This window comes from Lutjanus erythropterus, chromosome 9 (assembly GCF_056507025.1).
Source record: "Lutjanus erythropterus isolate fLutEry1 chromosome 9, fLutEry1.hap2, whole genome shotgun sequence".
Taxonomy (NCBI): Eukaryota; Metazoa; Chordata; class Actinopteri; order Lutjaniformes; family Lutjanidae; genus Lutjanus; species Lutjanus erythropterus.
The window spans coordinates 26576728-26594674 of record NC_139325.1 but is presented as its reverse complement, the minus strand read 5'-3'; the positions used below and the strand labels follow the sequence as shown (position 1 = coordinate 26594674).

The following is a 17947-nucleotide window of genomic DNA, read 5'->3' as shown; positions in this document are numbered from 1 at the left end:
TGAACTGCTTTACTTGCACTGTGTTTTGTTTTTTTGTTTTTTTTTGGTCACATTAAAGGTCATGCCTGAATGTGTTCAGCACGGCTGCTCATTGTGCCTCAGATTATGATGAGAACCTGCACACAGGCCTTCAGCTGAAGGGCAGAATAGATTACATGTAAATCACCTGCTTTGTGTTTCAAAATGATCCAGGTCTCTGGCTGCATTACTAATGAAGAATAATACAATTTGCAGTTTAATAACTCATAAATGAAAAATGATGTTTGGATTCATGTAATTATGGAAATATCAGACTATTTATAGATTCATGCCCTAAGAAAGCTCCATGTTGCTCATTATTAATACACAAATAGGATCTACATTTGAACTGCCTGTTGGGATGTGATATTCTATACAGATATTACATCATTACTACTTATCAAAATGTGCATTCCTGTTTTAGTGTGAAATAGAAGCACATATTAGCTATACTGTACTGGACTTACATTGCCAGTGCTGACTTTTACTTTTCTGGTCTCATCTGACCTGACATCTCTCTCTCTCTCTTGCTGTCTAATGCAAATCTAATGGAAAGTTTGTGCACATTAAATGTAGGCTAAACCTTTTTGAGTCGTGACCCGCCCAGAATAATTGTCTTTATTGTGGAAAGTCAGGGTGGTATTTATGAGGTTTGCTGGGATCTCTGTTGGAAACAGACTGTGCTGTTATTGGAGTATTGGAATTCATATTTTTGTGCTGGTTTGTAGTTTTAATCATTGGCTTTTATAGTGGAAATGACCCTTGGGGGTCCTGACCCCCATGTTGAGAACTAAAGGTTTAGAAAGCTGATGGGAACACTATATGTATGTGTCCTCCACTCTTAATTTTGTAATATGTGTTTCTTCAAACTAGTTAATGTTGATATGATAATAATAAGAACAATGTTATCTATACATAACTTTGCAAAAACAGGTGCTATACAAATATTTAAAGAAGAAAAGAAAATACATAATAAATAAATATAATAATATAATAATAAAAAGTGCAGTAAAAAAAAGTAAAGTAGAATAACTGATTCAAGAGAAAGCAGCTCTGAGGAGATAAAGTTTCAAAGTTGCGGAAAACATGGTTCAACAACAGCTGAATGCCTGACTTCACCTTGTCAAAGTTAAACTTGTTATCAATGATGACACCCAAATGAGAGGAGATGTGAGAGGAGATGTGCTCATGGAGGGGTTGGACCGATGGTAAAGGCTTCAGACTGTATTTTGACCAGTTCTGTTGTATTATTGGAATCAGACAAGAATTGGATATCGGACTCATCTGCATACAAATGGAAACTGATGTTGTACTTATGAAAGATTTGGCCTGATGGTCACATACATTTAGAAAAACAAAGGGACAAGGATTGATCCTTGAGGAGCTCTATGGGAGAAATGGGAAGTGGAAGATTCAAAATCACCAGTGTCCACACAGAATTTCCGATTGGTCTAAGGCCACTACAGAGAGAGCAAATCTGGAGCGATGACAGGAGCTTTTCCAACGAAAGTTTATGTCTCTGAACTGAGAACGCAACCAGGAAAACAAGTGTGAAAGCTCAATACTAAAGATTTTGTTGCTGTGCCAATTCAGTCTCAGAGGGACCAAGCGTGCACACATCCAGACAAAAATATTCAGGTGCATGACAGAAATATCATTGCAGAGTTTAAAACAGAAAACACACACTCTTTAATATCTGCATTCTGTTTAATAATTTAATTTGCTTTCAGCACATTCTCTTTCAAGCCAATATTTCGATCTTGGAAGCTCTTGTAGATCGAAATGTTGCCATGGAAGAGAAAGTCCTGAAAGTGAATTCAAATATTTATTTGGAGCCTAACAGTGTGCATATTCTACCAGATCAATCCGTCATCATGCATTACAGACTTACAGACTATATGTTACCTCTAGCTTGATTCTCAGTTGACCAGACTGTCTAGTAGCAGGAACATACAGATTTGTGTTTTCTTATGAAGGGCATGAGGTGCTACTCACTTACAGCTGTACATATGAATAAAAATTAGAGAAATCAACTCTAGCAATGTTTCATAACAAACTGTTGCTGAAAAAGCCCTCGCTGCTGGCTTTACAGAAATAGTTTTATGGTTTCATAATTGCAGCAAGACAGAATTCAGAATTCACTGAATGGGTCAAATTTATGACATGAATAAAACAAAATTTTACAAAGTCTGGGATGATTTCTTCCTGTTGATTAAAGACTCACTACATTAAAGTACATATGGGTGCATTTGTAAAATATTTTGGGTGTCGTATTTGACCGTCTTTCTGTTTTTGTTTTGTTTGTTTCACTTTTTTTTAAAGACATGGGACCTTTATAAGTCATATGATTGCAATAGTCACATTAATATAACTACATATAAAACTGTATCTGCCTTGAAATTGCATCCAGCAGTTCATTGTATCAATCTGAAACAAAAAAGACAAAGTGCCTCCTGGAACTCATTGCTCAGCAACATTCATAAGTGTATCTCTATGCTCTCAGTTAACTTTTTACTTGTCAAAAATAAATCGGTCACCACTGTTTTTGTTCAGGTTATCACCACAAGAGGTCAGTGTCCTGCCTCACACATCTCCTCTTCTTACTGTCGCACTCCTCCAGAAAACAGTCATGAAGGCTTATTTCTATTTTGTACCACCTGGGGGAGCAAGAGCTCTTCCTCTGTGGTGGAGACACCAGTCTGGAATACCAAGATGTAAATAAACAGGACCAAATAGAAATTATTTTTGAAAAGAGAAGGGTACTACAACAACAGTACAGGTCTTATCTCATACTTTGGTTGAAACATTTTTAAAGCATGTTAAAATGGAACAAATTAAAACATGAAGTATAAATTATTTCTTAACGATTTGCTAAATAGTTTATTATGTGAAGTCTTTGACATCTAATGTCACTTGCACAGCGCAACAGAGGCATGTGCAATTAGTATTAATAAGTAGTAACTAGTAATAATAATAATAACAAGTAAGCTTATGTGCTCTTTTAGAACAAGTGCATCAATCATTTCACTCTCTAAACTTGAACAGGACAATGTAAAGTCACACAGTCAGGTTATAAACCGAAAAGAAACAACACTTTATTGTGATAAAACTTCACGCTTGATACAAAAACCAAATATGACTCAAACATGACACCTTAGAAGTTAAATTTAAGCTCGGTGCTGCTGATGTCCTGACCGCTGTGTTCTGCCTGCCTGTGCATGATACACTAATATCAGATAAACAAATGACAACATTAAACACAGTGTTAAATGCCATATGGACTTGCAGTAATGTACACAGTCTCAGACTGTCTACAAAGTGTTCTTGATATGGACCGTTTATCTTTGCAGCTAGTTTTTGAAGTCTTATCAACGGCCACGCCAGAAAAAACATCCAAAATAACAGACACACGCGACCCTTGATGTAGCAGGGCATGGCTTTAGCTGTGCAGATATGGTTTGTTTCTTCAAAGATAAAATCATAAAGTCACTCTATCAGGACAATAATAAGTTAGTTAGTTGTTGACTCACTTCATTGCTCTATTTTCAAAACTTACCGGGTGGGGCTTAACTGTAAATCAGACCAAACAATTGCTTTTGTTGTTCAGCATTGCTAATATCTAATATCCCAATCAATCATTTATATACATAAACAATGGAAACATTAAGCTCTAATAAAATAATGCCAGTGTAAACAAGCTTCAGTATCACGCAACGCCCAAATATTGCACATACATTCATAAATATACACGTCAACTTTGTGCCTTTGTGTTTTGCGCATGTGGCTGCATCTGTTGTGTGTGTGTGTGTGTGAGATAAATCTGTGTACAACCCAGTCTGAAGAAAACCAGGATAAATTAAGTCAGGTGGGGAAAGAAGTCCATAACTGATGAAAAGGATGACATGAGAGGCACCTAATAAACACACACACATACATATGCACAGCACCTACACACACTCTCTCTCTCTCTCACACACACACACACTCATGATAGCACTTGTGCGCAGATCTCAAGTCTCTTTGTGCCTCATTCACACAGACACACAGAAATGTTCAGTTACAGAAACATTTAAAGCATTGTCTTCACAACAGAGTCTGTTCTGTCTTCAGTTCTTCATCACAATGGATAAACAATGGACATGTGTGTGTGATTGAGCCTGTTAAGTGTGTTTTGGTCCCACTCTGTCTGGTTTGAACCTCATTCTTTTGGTCCCAGTCTGTGTGGCGCTGCAGTCTTCAGTCTGTCCTTCCAGAAGTAGAAGACCTCCTGCCAGGGAATGTCGGGTCCAACAAATACAGATCTCAAGATCTGGTTTAAGTTACTCAGAAGGTGCACATCCCTCCCAAACCACAGTCCCCCAATCAGGAGCTGCTGCGAACTGTCTTAGGCGTCGCCTGTTTGATCAGATGTCAGCTGCTCCTGGTCGGAGACGTCATCGTCAGTTGGTGGCCGCGCCCGGTCAAAGAAACCACACTGAGGGAGTCACATTAACCCATTAGTGTCAGGGTGGATAATTAAACTGGTGGATGATGTGTGTATATGCATTTGTGTGTGTGTGTACCTTCCACATGGCTAATGTTAGCATAGCCAGCACCAGCAGCCCCAGCAGTATGGCCAGAATGATGACCCACAGAGGAACAGCAAAGGACACATCAGGAGTCCCCCATAACACCAGGGTCCCCATCTGCAGATGGGAACAGTGAGGTAACACAAGGTCTAAAATTTTTCTCCTCTATAACTTGACACTAACACACACTTCTGTTATGGTCTGCATCTTACCGAGGTGGTGTGGTGAGGCAGGGCGGAGGGTTGGATGCGGTAAGGCATGGCTGTGACCATGAAGGACACAGTGGAGTTGAGGATGTACGGGTCGTTACGCCGCTGGAAGACAAATAATGACATCTTTTAATTATAATTGTTACGACCCCAAGTTGGGCTAGGGGATGAGGGGTGCAACATTAAATAAATATTCCCGGGAGAAAAAGGAAGGAAGGAGAACTGAGACAAAAATGTAAACCAAAGTTTATTTATTAACAAATGTGTCAAATTAAGTTAACAAATTAAACTAACAAAAGGGTTAACTTAACTGACTAAATTAAACAACAACTAATCCTGCTGCTGCAGGATTAGCCTACAGACTAGCAGACTGTAGTCTGCCAAATGACCCACTGGCCCTGACTGACTGCACTCTCCAGGCTTTTAAACACCAGGTCCTGATTGCAGAGCAGCTGCACCTGATGCCAATCACTGCAATCTGCAAGGGGGGAGGGCAGAACCTGGGCACAGGAGAGCACAGCACCACACAGACACTGTGGCACGTAACAATAATGTTGGTTTGTAAGTTAACACAATTAGTTTGTGGATAGAGCTGGCCGATATGGACAAAAAACACATATCACAACACAACATATTTTTGACAAGTGATTTTTCAAATCTGGACTTGTTGCGCTCCTCTGTCAATCACTGTTAAGAATCTGCCCCATATAAAGTAAATGGTTGTGATTCGCCTGACCGGAATCAAGGCTGGTGGAAACTGTCTGAATGGAAGGGAAATGAAAACAATTTGTTCGGCTCCCAGGCAAACTAAATGGACCTCATTGTGATTTTTTTTCAGTAATGAACTTAAACCTTTCTTTAGTTTAGTTCAATTGCACAATTAAAAAGCCAAGACAAACAATGAATGAGCCAAAAAAAAAAAAAAAGAGTGATAAACTCGAGAAGGAAGTAAAGCAAATGAATAATTAACAAAAAGTTTTAAGAGGACAAGTCAAGACACTGACCTGCAGGAAAGTATGAGCCCAGAGTCTGGAGCGGATCTTGACCACTGCGCTCTGCCTACGATCCAGGCGGCCGACCACACACATGATCTTCAGACAGGAGATGTTGGTGCAGTTCTTTACAGAAACAAGTTACGTGGAGAAGAAAACAACAAAGACAGCACAGAGACATTACAGACCTGTGAATCACTAATGAACATTTGGTTTAATTTGTGTTTAGAGACAATGTGTGTATACTATGTATGTGAGGCTCACCAAGGTTTTACCACTGTAACTGTGACTGGCAGCGACGGCTCGTTTGTGGCGCTGATGAGGACTGCTGGTGTTTCTCAAGAAACCCAATAACTCAGGTGTGTCCTGGACGGAGACAATCTGAGACAGACAAGAGAAAGAGTTGGCAACAGTTTGACTTAACTGGAAATGATGAACCCGAAACAAATCAAGAATTTGACCTTCAAAAACAAAGCACACATTTTTAGTAAATGGGTTATGATGAAGCAGAAAACAACAGGAACAACAGCTGTTTTGTCTTAAAACATTCCTTCTGCAGCATGTTTTTGGGTCTCATTCGGCAGAACATACTGATTATCACTTATTAATTTAGTGTTTTGGTGGTGCTTTAGTGAGGTCTGCATCACACATGTGCTCTGATGCAACCAAGGCAGCCAATAAGAAAGAGCCGGTGGACCTGAAGAACGCTTATAAAGTGAGATTTTACAGAGATGTCATAAAATAACACAAAATTACCACCTATGGAAACAAGTGTGTCATTTAACGATCTGATCCAAAAGTGTTTTGGTGAAAGAGGGATTTGAAGAGATTTTATTTCCTGATTACAGCTCATTCAGTCAAGCTGACAGCAACAAAAGACAGATAACCTGAATGTCCTCTGGTTACAGCTCACAGACAAAAGATAGATAATTGATATTTTAATTGTTTCTCCTCTGGGAGTGCGGCTCCAGACACAGGGCTGTGAGAGCAGCTTGATGGACAATAAAAAAAAATATTGTATTTTTTTCCTGTCAATTGACTTTGGAAGTGCAGCACTGAAGCAGCAATTGCCTCCTTTTCCTCCTGCAGCTCTGTCAGTTCAGCCATTGAGTCTGAAGTGTCGGAGCTGCAGAAACAGACCAATTTTGGCCAGTGGTTTGAGGTGTGTACATCTATTATTGTAAAATAACTGCTTCGCTAAAAGTAATTGTGACTCTGCAGGGCACCTGGGTGGCACAGAGGCAACAATCAGTTTGGCCAGGTTATTAAAAATACTAATGGAAGTGTTGGCGGGTGAGAAGCTGGTGGGGGACATGTTCTTGTTTCTGCAGTAGTGGTTCCTACTGGTCAGTGAGCTGGGCTAAAGCAATTGATTATTTTCAGTCAATATATTTTTGGTTAACACTTGCTATGATTCCCATGTCTATAATGCATTATAAACATACTTATAATGTGCTTATAGAACTGTATAATCACAATCACTCACTGCCACTCACTGACATCTCTTTTGCAAGGATCATGGTGCGTTATAATTTTCATAGTTGTAATACATTATAATCAATATATAACGCATTATAATGACGATACAGTAAGTTAGTGGTCATTGGGTGCATTAACTGAAGTAATGAAATTCCCTAACAAAATAACCCTATAACCCTAAACCTGCCTCTCTCACTGAGGGAAAAGTAATTAATGTTTAAGTCAAATAGAGTACACTTTTAAAAATTACCTTGATGTAATCAATTAACATTAATTTCGTGAATGTACTCATCCTATTAATCTTTTATTTTCATTCAAACAAACAAACAAACAAAGATGGTTAGTGCCCAGCAATACTGACCTGATACTTGACCTTACAAGTCTTAATAAAATGTTTTCTATTTTTTTAGGATGATATGATGTTATGATATGTGTTATGTTATAAACATTGTAGCACAATATGTATGTTTGTAATGCATTATAGGTGTCAAATATATTGATTGATAATTTAGCTATAAAATGTTGAAACATAATGTCTGTCACAAGCCCAAAGTCTTCTGTCTGAGCAACAATAAGGAACCCAACAGAATTCAGTTTACAGTTATATTAGTCAGAAAAGCTGTAACAACTCTAGAACAATACATTTTGCAACCACTAACTTACTTATTAATTGATTGATTGATCAATACTATTGCTGGTGAACCTATTCAGTGTAAAGAATCTGCAGAAGACGGCATGTAGTCTCTTGAACTAACACTCCTCACTGTAAGTGTCTGTTGTGTCAGTCAGTCTAGTCTACACACAGACAGACTGGCAGTGACAGAAACACTGGTACACATTTGTAAAGTGGAAATGAACAAATCAGTAAAAAAAATGGTAAAAGAAAAAAAAATCTGACCTTTAAACACACACTAGCCATGTGTGTGACTCATTTTGTTTTTATATATGATTGCAGCTTTTAACATTTCACATAATTATGTGCTTTTTCAAATAACTGCATGTTTTGTTTTTGAATTACTCTATAGATGATATCATAGATATTGTAAACTATTCCAGATCTAATTTCTGTTAATAAGTGTAATACTCCATCCCCCTAGGTTGGAGCCAGCTGGCAAAGAACATGGAGCACAGCCAGAACAATGGGCACCATTATGTTTTAAATAAGCGGGTATAAATGATGGAGAGATGGATGGATGAATAAGCCGCCAGCAATATAATAAATAAAAGTCTGAAATTGAAGCAGGTCCGGGTGCTTTGATTGTATGCAAGAAAAGTAAATTGGTGGTTAGGAACGCTATGAAACATATTCCACAACAGGCAACATGACCATAATTAAATATCTGAGTCTTGAAATGAGCTTTTGAACATGTGTCTGCATGTTTAAGTGAGTATGTGTTCATATATTGTTACCTGAAGGCCGAGCGGGTTGAGGCTGGTGTTTGTCCGGCAGCTAATTGGTCCGTCAGTTTGAATCTCCATGGCATACAGCAGGTTCTCCTCCCGGAAACGGGAGGGCCAGCCGACCTGGAGCTCAGCCTCCTGAATACTGCTGGGACCAGAGTTATGGAGCTGCAGACGGAGAGCGGGAATAGAGAGAAAAAAAAAACCCCAGAAAGTTGTCAGTGTTGTACTTTCTTCTGTCTTATTAGTAGGTCTCAAGTGACTGAGGCTATAATTAGGTTATCATAACTGTGGGATGATGACACAGGCCACCTGTGTTTTAGTGGAGATAATACTAATACAGCCTTCAGTCAGTGGGGAGTGAAATACAAGACAAGTAAAACCTCACCTGGCTCATCTTTCTGCATCAAGATGAGGATAAATGAATTATGAGCTTAAATGAACCATCAATTCAATAAATCCTCTTTTTTTACCCTGACCTGTATTCTCTCTCTCTTGCACACACACACAGTCATTAACACTGAAGCAAGTCATCCAAACAGGACATGATCCCGATGCTGCAGGGCAGGAATTCTGCAAGAGCAAAAAACTCTGTCCTCTCTAACTAGAAGCAGCTGCCAACTGGGAAAAGTACCGCAAATGAAAATCATTATCAGCTGCAGGACAGGCCAGACGCACTGCTGCTACACTCCGGTTCAATGAAGCGTCCGTCCCTTTAAAACAAAAAGAAATCACATGTGCAGCCCATGGATGCACACATGCACGTATTGTGAACTGTCGCCAGTCTGTCTGCCATCCTCCCTCGTTCTATCTACTTGTCTCTACCTCTGTTTGACCTTGTTTTCCTCTCGATCATTATTAGTCATTACTCTGTGTCCAGTCCGAAGAACAATTCCTCCTCTCCTCCTCCTTGCCTTGCTCCCTATTCCCTTCTCTGGTCCCCCCTCCTTGCTCTCTTTTTCCCGCCTTCACAGCAGTAATTACTCCTGAGCTGGAGAGCTTTGATCAGCCAGAGCCCAGTTCTTTATAGAGCTACTGTTTTTACTGTGTGTGTGTGTGTGTGTGTGTGTGTGTGTGGGCATGTTACTGTTTACTCCACCTTGCAGAGCCCCCCTGTTGCAGTAGCCTAATTTACAACTTCCCACATCTATTTTTCTGCTCTTTTCATCTTAATAGTCAAGCAACAGAAACAAAACAAAACTTCTACCTCTTTGTCTTGTCATCTCTGAGCTAGGCCTGGGCAATAGTGATATTGATCGGCAATAGAAACTTCATCAATAGAAATTAGAAAATTGTTCTGTACAATGTTCTATAGTTTCACTTAAATACAGAAGACGATGAAAGCATATGGCTCATAATCAGCCTATCATATCCCTTGATAATGGAGTGTGCTACGAGTGACATTTAACAGGTGTGCTGTTGAGTTACCATCAAAATGTGGTACAACAGAAACAGCGTGGATTAAGAGCATGAGTGGAGATGGTTAGGTGATAGTCAGCTTGTCAGTATGTCAGGTTTTTTAAAGCCTGTATGCTTTGATAAATAAAGTGGTTAAATTTAAAGCAAGTGACAAATTTAAAGTGACAACAGCATTATTCAGTTTTGTTATGGTTATGTTTAGACAATGGCAGAACTCGGTTAAGGTTATTGAGAGATCATGATCTGTTTGTTTGAACAAACAGAAAGTCAGTAGTGACTTCAGACTTAAGAATTTTAACATAACCAAAGAGCAGAGTCTTGATGCCAACCTGGTGTGACAGTGTGCATACACACACACACACACACACGTATACATGGAAACGATCGCATGATCCCCACCAGGTGTAAACCTGCAGACAAGCTGCAAATCCATTGATCCTATCAATAATAACTGAAATCAAACATTTTACAATAGATCTATGATAGATTTTTTCGTACTCTAAGTACACCTCTACCTTCCTCTTCACATGATCTTCAGCTATCTGGCTGTGTTTTAATCTAGGGTGTGCGTTTACCTCATAGATGTGTGTTACTTGTGGCCCCACTTCGTCCTCTTTGACAGGCTTCTCTTTGGGTTCCCAGCGTGGGAATGGCAGCACCACCTGAGAGGGATGAGACACCCTGAAGAGAGGAGAAACAGCTCGGTGACACTGATGCATGTACACATTGATAGGTTTGGAAGTCCATCTACTCACTGACCTTGTATGAATGCTGCCTATTGGTCACTGTTGACCAACTGTTAACTGTTAAACAACTGTAAAATAACAGTGTTGAGTGCCTTGATAAATAAAGTGGTTAAATTTAAAACAAAAATGTTCAGAGTTTTAAAGGGGGTTTAAAAAAGAATTTATTATTATAGATACTGACTGATATGAAACTTTTCATTGTAAACTTTTTTTTTTTTTTTAGCTCTAACCTCTGTGACAGTACCAGATAGTACAGATGTATCTAATAAAAAGTGGCCACTAAGTTTAAGTGCATTTTTAAAGAGGAATTCAGCACAAAAACCATTTGGAGCTGTTAAAACATTCATATGAACTCTATATGGAGAATTCTATAGCAGAAGAAACTGCAGGATGAAGCTCTGATTGCCACTTTGGGGATTTTCCTGGTTTGGAAATGTAATTGCTGAAAAGCTGATTCTGCTGAATTTGATGACACCATTTGATGGGCAAAATTGTTTATACTGTGGGCACAGTCTCATCAGGTTTGAGCTACTTCAAATGAAACAATTAAAATGCAGATGGACACAGCTCAGAGTCAGGACAGTATCACAGTACAAACGTATGTCTCTCTCATCCCAGGTCCTCCTGTGTTTGTATGTACAGCTGACCACACCCAAACAACGACATACAGGAATCCAGGCTTTGAAGTGTGCATATGTGTGTTTGTGTGTGTATCAGTGGGCATCCATGAACACGTCAAAGGCTCACAAGCCTCCCATGTGCTCATGATTAGTTCAAATTTATTTCTCAAACTGTGTTTTCATGCTGTTTTCCATCTGTATATAAACAGGCTCCACAAATTTAAACATCTCTAAAGTGGCCGTAATACTCTGCAAACACCAAAAAATCTAGGCTGAAACCAGATCAATTACATCTTTGAGAAGCAGACACGGCAAGAAGAATTCTGTCACAGATTCTCAAAGAGGACACCACACACTCAAACATGCAAAGACTCACCCTCGTAAATCGAGCTGAGCCAGGGCAACGATGGACAGATTCAAACTGACCGGGTTGCTGTCAGAGTTGTCTTTGTTGGAGCTGTGGAGAGATTCACATAAAATCTAAATTCTGTTTCCACAACAAATATACACTCATACTGAATTTGATGCCTGCAACACGTTCCAAAAAGGCTGGGACAGGAACATGTTCAGAACTGAGGACACTAATTGTTGAACATTTGAAAGTGAAATTCTCATTCTTGCTTGATATACGACCTCAGGTGCTCGGCAGTTTGGGGTCTCTGTTGTTGTATTTTGCGCTTCATAATGGACCGCACATTTTCAACGGGAGACAGGTCTGGACTGCAGGTAGGTCAGTGTCGTACCTGAACTCTTTTACTACAAAGCCACACTGTTGTAACATATGCAGAATGTGTATCATGGCATTGTCTTACTGAAAAAAAGCAGGGGCATCCCTGAAAAAGACGCCATCTGGATGGCGGCATCTGTTGCTCCAAAACCTGTATGTACTTTTCAGCATTAATGAAAACTGTGTTTACCGACAACAGTTTTCCAAAGTGTTCCCACACCCATGTAGTATTGTTGAAGTAATCATGTGGGTTTTTAATCCAGTTTTTAGTGCATTGAAGAACCTCTGAAATTTCACTGATATTATGGATTGTTAATAGTGAAATCCCTAAATTCCCTGCAGTTTTGTGTTGTTCATAAACTGCTGGACAATATCCCCACAAAGTTTTTCACAAAGTGGTGAACGTCACCCCATTCTTGCTTGTGAACAAAAAAAAAAAAAAATTCCCACAAGGTTGTGATAAAACATGAGTGAATGCAAACGCTCAAAAAAAAAAAAAGTATTTTCATGTTCAACTGCCTCCAAGAAGAATTTCTCTGGCAGCGGGCACGGCCAGCATTTAACTGTGATGCGATGTATTGAAAGGAGCACAATGAAGCAAACAGTGAACATGTTGTGTGGAGTTTGTCTCGTCTCCGGGGTTCCTCTGGGCCATCTGTCTTCTTCTCTTCTCTGTGGTTAGTTTCATCAAACCACAGACAGCGTCGTGATCAGGACAGACACAGAACTTATTTACATGGCTCAGAAGAAAGACAAACAGCTCTTTGTGAGTGTGTGTGACGTTGGGGGGGGTGCATGCGTGAGAGTTGGTGGGTGTGTCACCTGTGGATCTGTAGCTCAAAGCTGATCTTCGGTCCGGCATCATCCAGCCTTTGGACGGAAAACCTCAAACCAACAGACAGCTGGGCAGGAGTGTGGAGAAAAACGCAAAAAAGAGACAGAACATGTAAAAAAAAAAAAAACATGTTACAGAGGAGAGGAGGACAGTTACAGAGAGATGAGAGAGGACAGAGGACAGAAATAAGATACATCTGTACATCAAAAGCCACATCATGTGTAAAGTGTCCAGTTCTAGACAGTAAAATCCCTGTTAACTACATCGTCTTGTTGTTACATAGACAGAAGATTTGTCTGTGTGTGTGTAGAAATCTAAAATCAGACAAAATCCAGACTACACACACTTAAAAGCTCCAGTTAAGGTTCTTGTCTTTTCCCAGTTTAAATCCCCTGTCCTCCAGGCTAACTGGAAACACGTGAAGGATTTAGTTCATCATCCACTGTACGACAACAGTGTGTGTGTGTGTACGGTCAAACACATGGTCCTGGGAGGAAGATGACAACATGCAGACTTCACGAGGCAAGACTGCAGGGGGGAGGTGAGGGTGTGGGACTACAAAGACAGGCCATCTTTATGGGACACATTAGAGAGAGACTGGAGGAGAAGAAGCAGGCAGGAAAGATCTAAAGAGACAGACACCATATGACTATGAGTCGTTCAGAGCGAGGACGTCACTATCGGCTCTGATACTCCCCGTCACAGACAGAGGAAGAAGAGGAGAAGGAGGAAGACGGCACAATAAATGTCTGAAGAGGTCAACTGTGTCTCTTAAAATTTGTCTATGAAGCCCCACAGCCCAACTTGAAGGGTGGCTGTTAAAAATGTTGTTGTTTGGTCCTTTAGAGAGACCAGCAGCTGTGGTCATCTTGAATTTATGTTGGCTACAATGGATTGTACATTTTCACAGGGGAGAAAAATCATCAAAACATCCACAGAATGTCGTCTGATTCTCCGCCGTCCATCTGTACGCTCTGTATATTCCAAATAATTACCATTTTGCCACAATATGGCACTACTGCCGTCCTTGAAGCTACAGAGCTTTGCCACAAGAAGCGTATTTAGCCACATTTTGGAAAAACAGTGATTCTTTGGAACAATATACTGAGAGAAGTGGTTTATTCTGCAGCTGTGGTTTGAGAAGTTTGTGAAAGAATTATAATACTTGTTGTCAGCCATGCAAAGTTGTCAGTATTGGTATCCATTGGAACAAATAACTGCAAAGGCTGTGTTTAAAACGGATGAATGCACAAACGTTTAGCAGCCACATACAGGATGTAAAGGGATCATTGGGATTTTTGTAAGTAGGGTTATATGAGGTACTTTTATCTAAAATAGATGCTGATCAACACACCCCCAGTTTGGGGACAGAGGCAGAGAGGAGTACTCGCATGGAAGTCAAGCAATGTACTGTGTGGACAGGGTCAGCAGATAACCACATATTAGACACTTAAATAAGGCTCACCTAAATAGAAACAATATCAGTTTAAGTGTATGCCATACTTAGAATATGTTCTCTGCTTTACCATTTGCAACCAGACTCCACTACTGCTCAATGTCTTAGTTAATTTGTGTTATTGCGATACTGGTGAAACCAAATTAATTCTTTAAAACACTGAAGTCACACATTAACACCAACAACCCAACAGATCAAGGCGTGGCAAACCAGAAACTCACGTGCTCTGCACGGTAAAACAACTGATTTCACTGACAAAGTCTGGCTGAGTGAGAACAAGCGACACTCAGCTTCTATAATGGCAGTTTCCCAGCGGAAAAGGCTGTTTGACAGTGAGGTAAAGTGGTGAAAATATCCAAAATAAAAAATAGCATACACTGAAGCTGATATGAATTGTGTCTAAAATATGGTATGCTGCTGACCCTGACACCAGTATTACAAATCCTTAGCTTCTGTACCCGTACTCCTGTCTGCTTCTTTAAAAATGGGAGTAGGTTGACCAGCATCTACTGTAGGTAATACTACTGACTAGCCAAAAAAACAATGGCAATCTATTGATTAAAATTTTAACAGTTACTAGCTATTTACCAGGCAGATAAAATAAGAAGAAGTTAACTTTGGACCTTGGATTCTGTCATCATGGAAAGTTGATTGCCCAGCCCTACCTTCATGTTATCACTCATTAGTGATTACAACTAAAGCTTTGGCAAAACCTGCTGAATTCTGCTAAATGCCATCGAAGCTCAGTGGACTAAAATTAAGACAAAAATAGCAGGATGACAGGCACATGTACTGAAGCCAACAGCAGCTTTCCTTCAGGCATGTACCGCCTGTACTGATCACCCTGCACAGTGAGGCACTACAGCTGTGTCATGTGGCACAAGGAATGAACTCCAGTGATGAGAACTATTTAGTTGCACAATATCACCAGAGTCTGTATGGGGTATGCAGAGGTATGTTCTGCATAAGCTCATGGATTCCTGAACGTCCAATGGGGCGAGGGGAGAGTTAAATATGGGAAACATCTGGATGGCTGGAGAGCATGCACACACACACACATACACACACACACAAACAGGCACATACAAATGCCTTGTCCGTTTCACATGCCTTGTTTAGCTCTCCTCCCCCAACAGTGAAACATGACCACATAATTGATTTATCGGTACGCTGCGTGTCACCTCCAGAGCTCAAGCACACCTCTGTGCCGGCCTTGACACCTTTAGAAAAACCCCACATTCGCAGTAATACACACACTTCATCACACACACTGAAGCACATGTGACACGCTTTGTGGTGCACAACCGTGCACCGGTGTGGTAGAATTTCATGTAGGAAGGGACCACTCTTTACTCTACAAAGCCTTGGCTTCCTGCATGTGTCAGCCATCCAAGAGCTAAATGGATTATTATACACCCCGCGCTCACACTTATGCACACACACAGACACTGAGTGTGAAGCACAGTCAGGGGAGTCAAAGTGTGGAATGAGGGTCAAGGTGATGATCAGTAATCACTGGAAACCATCAATCAGTGTGAATTAAACCTGAAGAATAACAGTCGTAGCTTCTTAGACTGGTCTGCACCGATAACAATTAATATAATCTAAGATTAGTTCTAATGAGAGTTTAACAAAAGTAACCGAGTAAATCCAGATTTAAAATAGAGCAGAGCTCTGTTGCACAATTAAAAACTAAACTGTATTTAGTAAATCGAAGTTTGGTAATTTAAACCAAAATTAAATTGAGTTCAATCACTATGGAGATACTTGCTTACCCAAATTAAAATAACTAAATAATTAAAAATACATTTGAGTGCTTTTGTGACCTAGGGCATGTAAAAGAGGGGGAGAACTTTTGGATGCTCTGTATTCCTGAACAAAATGTTACATTGCTAGCTAGCTAAAAAGTTTAAAGAAAAAAAAAAAGTTATATCGTTTGCAAGCTCACTAAAAAGTAAAAAAAAAGGTTTTGCAAGCTTGCTAAAAAAAAAAAGAAAAACATTACCATGGCCGGTTAAAGTCAGATTGGCTAAACTGTGTACTTTTATCCATTATGTGGCCAGTTATGTTAACACAAGTGAGTAAACAACAGTTAGTAAGACATTTAGCAGCAGTTACCAGTCAGGAAGACAGTTGCAGTTAGGCTGGTTGTTTATATGATTAAAGTCATTTAACTTGACAATATATTTCATATTGGTGTACTGTAAACCAAGTATTAAGGATGATTCATTGCTGTTGATTTAACTATGCAACAGCATATAAAGTAATTAGAATGAGCTCAACATTAAACATCTACAGCATTAAAATGCATAATGCCTCAGAAGGTGTATGTCACACACTCTGAAGCAATTATATTAATCCAAAAACATCATAATAGTAAAACACTGACAGGGAACATTTTACTACAGTATCACTACTTTAATTTTTATTTGTCATACTAAATTTTCTTCTCCCTTTTCTCCCTAAAACTGACAGTTCCTGTGATGGACAGGTTCTTCAGTGAGGTGAACAATGTTTGCTTGCTAGCTTAACAGTTGGTGAGACTATGGCTCAGCAGAGATTTTTTTTTTCCTAATCAATCTCAAAAAGGCAGCCATTTTTAAAGTTAAACTCTAGTGCAAGTTTAAAGTTAATACTGGATCATATTTTAACATAATTAAATTTAATCTAGGTAATAACTAATCTGACATTTAAAGAGGTTTTCATTTTATCTTTCTTAATTTTGAGTTAGTTTAATGTTTGGTGCAACATATTTCAAAATTAAACCATGATTTAATCAGGTTTAAAGAGTAATCCTTCTTGGTGAAACCCAACCTTAGTGTAGAGATGTTTTAGTGAAAAGTGTGTTTGTGATTTTATGTGTAAAAACTCACCTCTGTCCCAGCCACCATTGGGTTCCCAAGATCACACACCACCATTCTGGACTCATTGACCATCTTGTACTCGCAGTTTAGCTCAGACAGGGACTAGACAGGAGAAGAGAAAGAAAACGAGAAAAAATACAAGTACAGTGAGTGAGATGACGAGGCAAACGTGGATGAAAGTGATAAATAGGGAGCACTGAGAGTCAAGAGGGGGAGAGAAAAGAACAACGGAGGCAAGTATACCACCATCAAAGAGGGGAGGGAGCGAGGGAGTGAGGAAGGAGGGTAGGGGGCGAGGCAGGAGAAGAGGAGTGATGAATGCTCTGACAGTAACAACCTCATCAATCAAACAGCCCCATTACACACTCATTAGTGCACACACACAAACACACACGCACACGCACGCACACACACATACACATGCAGCAGTTGACCCTATCCATTTCCGTGGTCACTAATGCAGCTTGTAAATCATAATAGGGGCTTTTGGACTGTTGCCAGTAAAGCATGCCCTGCTGATAGCCTCGCTTTAATCACTCCAAACAAACACACACACACACACCACAAAGACACAACAGGATGTGATGTCGTACTGTAACTGTAGCCTCAAATA

At 39.7% G+C, this 17947-nt stretch overlaps 1 protein-coding gene across 1 annotated transcript in view; it reads right to left on the bottom strand.

The window, feature by feature from the left end:
* Positions 1–3088: 3088 nt before the first annotated feature.
* Positions 3089–17947, bottom strand: part of itga8 (integrin, alpha 8) — a 56858-nt gene continuing 41999 nt past the window's right edge. The window contains exons 21-30 of the mRNA XM_084726925.1: positions 17344–17436; positions 13002–13081; positions 11829–11909; positions 10662–10767; positions 8677–8835; positions 6052–6168; positions 5800–5913; positions 4799–4900; positions 4581–4703; positions 3089–4492 (exon numbers count right to left, since the gene is read on the bottom strand). Of these exons, the coding sequence (XP_084583051.1) occupies positions 4403–4492; positions 4581–4703; positions 4799–4900; positions 5800–5913; positions 6052–6168; positions 8677–8835; positions 10662–10767; positions 11829–11909; positions 13002–13081; positions 17344–17436 (1065 nt within the window). The 3' untranslated portion in view covers positions 3089–4402. The remainder of the gene's footprint in view (positions 4493–4580; positions 4704–4798; positions 4901–5799; positions 5914–6051; positions 6169–8676; positions 8836–10661; positions 10768–11828; positions 11910–13001; positions 13082–17343; positions 17437–17947) is intronic.